Here is a 6,986-nt window from a genome sequence, read left to right as displayed (position 1 = left end):
ATTCTAATGGTTGTTTTTTTACCTAATGTTTGCTGTTGGAAAAAAACTGCTTTGTAGAAAGTTATTTTTCAGTGTAAAATACAAATAGGAAATGACTAACCAAACATCTAAAACTCATCTTTTAAAATGAAAAAGCAAACATGGACATGAAAATGAGCTACCAAACATTCTCTAAATATGTTCTTCCTAAATATGTTCTTTTAAGTGTCAAGTTTGACTCAATGATGTCTATAAACCTCAAAATGTATGTACTTAATTAAGTTCTGATATACCAATATAAGAATAGTTTTTTTTGGAGAAATGTATACATAATTGATAATATTTGGTAAAATTATATAATTTACTGTTGTTGTTATTAGATAAATGATTAATATATACATGTTTTAAATCAATCAAATATTATTTATTAGAAAAAACAAAAAAGTTTACCTAAAAGTAATATAAAGATCAATGTATATAAAGCCAAATTTATTATATAATATATATGTATGTCTTAAAAAAAAACTTAATACATCGATTTTCAAAGTGTCTTATATATAGCTTCAATAATAAGATAAAAATGATGAACTTCTTTCACTTCTCCAAGACCCTTCTTCCACTTTCTTCTGTGCATTCATTTCTTATTCTTCTTCGTCTAACGAACCTACGGACACAAGACTTTCAATACAAGAAAATATATCCAAAGAAATAGCATTCTTAGTTACAATCTCTTGGAGACATTTCTCTCCAAAATCATATGAATGCAACTTTCCTTCTGAAGAAAGAAAAACCTTATCTCCTTTCTTTGAATGTGCAATTTTCCCTTGTAAAAAACAGTAAATTGCTTCCTCAGAGAATTGTTGTCTTGTAACAGAATATAATCTAGTCCATGTAAACGTAACTCCATCAAACTTCCTCGCATATATATCAACACAAAATTCTGAACATATTCCAAAGAAACTCATAGAAAGGCGCCCTCCAAAAACATGCAAACGGATAGGAGATTCCACAGTGTCGTCAAACTCGCGTACTATAGAAAATGTCTCTTTTGCAACATCAAATGCCGCAATTATAAATGAATTACCCCAACATATAAAATGCAGAGCACCATCCACAAAGCAATCTCCGTTACCACCAAGTTTAAAACTAGTGTACCCATTAAAATTCTGAATCCTTCTCCAACAATTTGACCTCAATTCAAAAACCCAAACATGGGAGACATCACATCCCGGCTTCTGTGTAATTACTACAGCCTTGAAATCATCTGTGGTAGAGTCATAACCCAAAGCAAAACTGAGATTGTGAGTGTGCTTCACAGGAAAAGCCGGAAGTATCCTGTACTCTCTAGTGCATGGATTCCATAAAGAAAGTTTGTCTATCCACAAGAGAACCAAACCATTGCAATAAGAAAAGAGCAAGTCAAATGTCATGGTTGGCAATAATTTATCAAGCACCACCTCTTGTTGGAAGTCTTCATTGAAATCTAAAGCATGAAGTATCCGGCCATTATTATCCATCCCTAGTTCAATCAACTTGCAATGGATCCTATTTTCAGAAGATCTTTTGAAATGAGAATTGATGAAAGATTGGCTTTTAATGATGGCACAAAACGATTTACAAACACATCTACAACGAAGAAGAGACTTCACTGGCAACCAAAGAAGAATTTCGTTGATCAATTCCTGCGGAAGATTAGCCATAGCTAGGCAGAGCAATTTGACAAGTTCTTTTGTTCAGCTACAGAGATTCAAAAGCAATCAATAAAATAATTCATTCCCTCTTAATCCAAAATTAGCAATATATAGTTTTCCCTAAGCCCTAGACCTAATAATCAGTCCTAACAATGTATACAAAATCGATGCTTTAGATTTCAATGAACTGGTGACTATGCGTTCTTCCAATCACAAAATTATCTAAAATACCAAATTAGAATTTAAAACGTAAGGTAGAATTCATCTCAAGTGTCAGTTTGCAATTCTCATTTCTATTCCACTTCTCCCTTCCTATCTTACTATATCTCTGTTTCTTTCACTGAATGTGCAATTTATTCAATTTATTCCCATTTCTATTCTACACTAAAACAACACTACCTTGAAACTCAAGTTCATAAGAAGTACAAAGCATGAGTGTGTTGAGCTTATATAACACAAAAGCAACATATATATGTCAAAAACTACATCAATTTATTATCTATTTTGCACAAATAAAACTGCAATAACAAGATAAAAATCATGAATATCATTCAAAATTCAAGATTAGCCATAGCTAGACAGAGCAGCCACCTCAATTTGATGAGATCTTGTTCAGTTACAGAGATTCAAAATTAGCAAAATATAGTTTTCCCTAAGCCCTAGACCTAATAATCAGCCCTTCACTCGTCTCCTCTCCATCTCTGCTAAACTTTTTTGCATCCCAGAGATGGATTTCTTGTTTATTCCGTAAAAATTCTTATGATATACAAAATCGACGCTTTAGATTTCAATGAACTTGTGACTATGCGTTCTTCCAATCACTAAATTATCAAAAATACGAAATGAACTCTAATTAAAATTTAAAACCCTAACTCTAACAAAATCGAACGGGTTTTATGAAAATATCGTCGCATTTTAGTGTGTAACAACCAAAAGATCGACAAAAGTAAGAAATGGAGAGCTCTGCTTACCTATGAGGAGACGGAGAGCTTATTTCCTGAAGATCTTTTGAAATGGATTGTGTTCTGCAAATTTGCTTCTATGGATATCAAAGTCGTGCCTAACTTTTTTTTTATTTCGCCCAATTTTTGCCATCAACTTTTTCTTTTATAAAAGGCTTACGGTAAATTACACCCATGGCAACTGAACTTTACTATTTTAATATTATAGCCACTTAACTTCAATTCTTAACAATATAACCACCGAACTTTATATTTTTTAATATCGGTAGCCACTTAACACCTCAAAATGACCATTAACAGTCTCAAAATGAAAAATTCGAAGAGTTAATGATATTCTAAGCAACTTTAATTCTTGAAAATTTTCGTTTTGAGGTCATTTAGGTGTTGTTTGCTTAGAAGAGAGAAAATAAATTTTTAGAGAGAGAAAGCTCCAAAAATGTGATTTTGAAAAATAAAAAATATCGTTTTATGGTAAATATCGTTCTGAACAACTTTAATTTTTGAATATTTTCATTTCGAGATCGTTAACGGTCAGTTTGAGGAGTTAGTTAAAATTCAGTGGCCATCGATGTTAAAAAAAAATTAAAATTCAGTGACCATATTGTTAAGAATTGAAGTTCAGTGACCTTAATGTTAATATAGGTAAAGTTCAATGTCATGGGTGTAATTTACCCAAAAGGCTTAATACATGGTTTGACTCGATTTGTTCAAAAATTTGATTCAACTTTCAAATTATCCTAATAGTCCCTTAAGTTATATAAAATATTCAATTAGTTCCCTAAATTTGTACAAATTATAATCAATTGATCACTCGATTGTAAAAAAGTAACTTAAATGCAGAAAATGTATTGCACGCGTCTTAAAAAAACTAAAACGATACAGTTTTAATATTAGCGAAGACAAGTTTTATAGTTAAACAAGTAATGACTCTGTTTGGTAAAGAACGTTTTGGGATAAAAAGAGCGGTTTTGACCAACTTTAGAGGTTTGACCACTGAAACCGCTAATTGGAGTGTTTGGTGGAGAGAGGTTTGGGAGAGAGTTTTGAGATGAAAACGCTAATTTAGAAAAAGCTCTTAAAAGGAGTTTTTTCAATTAGCGTTTTGCAATATTAAAATTAATGGACTTCTTTAACCCTAATAGATAGACTCCCTCTTCTCCTGCGCCAAAATTAATGCCCTTATTCGTCTTTTTGCACAAACCGCTATTACCAATCAGCTAATTTTTACCAAACAGGTCTACACAAACAGCTAGTCAAATCAGCTAGTCAAATTAGTCAATGTAATCAGCTAACAGCTAATTCTCAAACAGGGCCAATAACTTCATTTTAATCTATTTTTGAATTACATGATAACATTATAAGATATATGGAATACATTTTCATCATTTAATTTATTTATTTTACAACCGAGTGATAAATTGATTACATTTTATACAAATTCAAATGGCTAATTGAATATTTTATACAAATTGAAGGGTTATTGACATACTTAAGAGTTTAGAGATCAAACAACCTTTTCAGATAAATTCAGAACAAATGATATATATTAAATCTTTATAAAATTAATTTTATTGAAGATTAGCTTTAAATATCTATATAAACCTTAAATTCAGCATTTTTAGATCAAATTAAGATTCAAAATCACTCGGAAAGGTTGCAAACATTATCAATTTAGTCTAAATAAAAAATTTAGGCATATATTCAGCTTTAAATTTAACAAAAATGGATAAATTACACCAAAATCAATCAGTTTTAATATTTAAAACCTTTTTATATTTGCGTGAATTTATCAAGTTTTTTAAAAGTTAGGTCCGTATTATATTTAAATTTCGATATGAGTTAAATTGGCTTTTTCTACCAACTTCAAAAACTATTTGATTCTTAATTCATTTTTGTTGGGCATATATTCACAACATATATATTTATCCGAATAAGTAAACGGGTTTACGGGTTACCTCTTGTAGCGCAGATCCCGTTCTTGATTTGCAGCGGAAGGATTTCGGATCAATCACCCAATCTAGTATCACCGGTTAAGCCTTCAACCACGCCAATAGAATTGGAAGAGGAAGACAATTGGTTCACGAACTAAAGCGACGACGAATCCCAAAAATAGAGAGAGGGGCGGCGGCTTAGGGAAAAAGAGGAGAGAAAAAGTTCTCTGGAGATCATGTATCTCAAAACCTAATTCCTGACTCTCTTCTAATTCTCTTAGAATTATGATAGATTAGGGTTTCTATTTATACTGAATAAATAGATCACCTAACCCTAATTCTTATTGGGTTTGGACCCGTTTCATTTCGGGCGGGCCTAATTGGATCCATATCCAATTAATTCCAACATCTCCTACTCGCACGCAATGGAACTTATTCCAAACTTTCTCAATCTCGGTCTCTATCATACTCTTGCAAATAGTTCGTGCGACCGGTATACTATCGAGAGCTCTAGTGCTATATACTCGTTAGAACATATAGCTGCTCGATTTTCATGCAACAAACTTGGAACTATGTACTCGTTAGAGATATATAGATCTTAGATTTGAACATGGATCGTCGGTGGTGTATGCTTTTATCCTAGACTCCATATCATATCCACTGTAGTCTTCGGATCTCTACAGTACATTTATTTTTCACAAATATGCACATATGCATAAGTGTTCGGACGGTGAAGAATAGAAACACTTAGATATGATTCAAATGGATGTCTTTCCCTCTTAACATTATTCTGTCCATTATAATTTGATTCGCTTATCCAGTCATGGTCTCTTTGGTTGGTATTATCTCATCAACCTCGAGGTATCCCTTTCCAAGGTAGCTACATCAGACTAAACTTCTTAGAATAAGTCTAGGGTCTATAAGGATAAACAATAGTCAAGAAGCGCATCTTCATGACGTGAGTTGATAGGGGTATTTTACCCCTATCTTTTAGCGTGATTTACGGGTTGATTTTGGATAAAATAAATAAGTTTAATTACAAAAATAAAGTGTTTTGATAAAATAAAGAAATAAAAATAAATCTCGTACTTTCCGTTAATTTTTCGTGCTTTTGATTAGTTTAGGAAATAAAAACGTCAAGCTAACTCGGCTCGCAAGATTTGTATTTCAGGTACGAGCATGGAGCGAAAATCTACTCAGATACGCAGGGCGTATAATCCTTTACGCGGGGCGTGAAACATGTGTCAACAATGATTTCCTTATCCGCAGGCACCATGTGGAATTGACTCAGCATACGCGGGGCATATGCCACCCTACGCGGGGCGTATGACACATGTCGGAAATAATTGGCCTAATCCTGAAAGTCAGACTGCACTGTCTCCCTGAGTCAACTCTTCGTACGCGGGGCGTATAACCATACACGCGAGGCATACCAGGCAATTCTTCAATGATAAAAACTCAGAGACTGTTTTACGCGGGGCGTACTTCAGCTATGCACGGCGTAAAAGCTCCAATTCAAGCAATAAAACTTCAGAGACTCAAACACGCGGGGCGTACTTTAGCTACGCAGGGCGTGCTTGCGACAACAAGACACGAATTGGTCCACATGCAGAAGATTTCTGACGGAATGGGCACTTACGCGGGGCGTAGACCACCTTACGCGGGGCGTATCATGGGATTTCTGCACCAAATAATGTTGCTCCATACTTGTACTTTGTGAAATTACAACATTGCCCTTGCTTGATGTCTATAAATAGGAAGCTCTTGAACTTCATTACATACGAAGAAATAATTACACACTAGAGAGCTAACTATACTTGTTTTGATTATTGTTGTAGTATAGATTCAGTTTTTGTAGCTAAACTCTCCACCTCGAGAGCTTGTTCGGTTGTTTCGGCATTCCATCGAAGTTCCGCTCCACCATTCGTCACCAAGCTCGAGAGTTCCACCTCCACGACCTAGGAGACGGCTTTGAGTCCGGTTAGCTAGTTTCAAGGGCGGATTCTCCCCTTTTTACGTGCTAATTAGCTTGTACTCTTCCTATGTACTAGGCTTGGTTGTATTCTATTTATATACATTTCATATTTATAATTTCATGATTTATAATCTCTATTTCCCTTTACGTGTTAGTGTTTGCTACTTGTTTTGATATTGATAATTGATTATTGTGTAGGAGAACGCAATTTTCGACGCCATTCGGGCTATCTTTAGGGAGTTATATAGGTGTTGCCCTACCGGAAGTGACAAACCGGAAACCGTAGGAATTGACAAACCACATAACTTACGGGCCCTAGTTTCTAATTCCCCCGCATTAGACACGCCTTGACTAGGAATCACGTAGTCTAAGTGCTTCACGGGTCGGTCCTACTACACTTAGTCGTCTTTGCAAGAGTAAATTATTATCCGTATACATTTAGAGTCGT

General features: G+C 34.2%; 1 protein-coding gene across 1 annotated transcript; it reads right to left on the bottom strand.

Moving 5' to 3' along the window:
* Positions 1 to 453: 453 nt before the first annotated feature.
* LOC136201355 (F-box protein CPR1-like) lies at positions 454 to 2,748 on the bottom strand. Its single transcript, XM_065992004.1, has 2 exons — positions 2,642 to 2,748; positions 454 to 1,716 (listed from the first exon to the last, which is right to left on the bottom strand). Exon 2 carries the CDS (start codon positions 1,677 to 1,679, stop codon positions 621 to 623), a length of 1,059 nt encoding a protein of 352 aa, XP_065848076.1. The 5' UTR covers positions 1,680 to 1,716; positions 2,642 to 2,748; the 3' UTR covers positions 454 to 620.
* Between the last annotated feature and the right edge of the window lie 4,238 nt (positions 2,749 to 6,986).

This window comes from Euphorbia lathyris, chromosome 7, assembly GCF_963576675.1.
Source record: "Euphorbia lathyris chromosome 7, ddEupLath1.1, whole genome shotgun sequence".
Lineage (NCBI taxonomy): Eukaryota > Viridiplantae > Streptophyta > Magnoliopsida > Malpighiales > Euphorbiaceae > Euphorbia > Euphorbia lathyris.
This window is presented reverse-complemented; position numbering and strand designations above follow the sequence as displayed.

Bases quoted from the DNA above. Each gene is read 5' to 3' on its own strand.
- LOC136201355 (XM_065992004.1), bottom strand. From the start codon at position 1,679: ATGGCTAATCTTCCGCAGGAATTGATCAACGAAATTCTTCTTTGGTTG.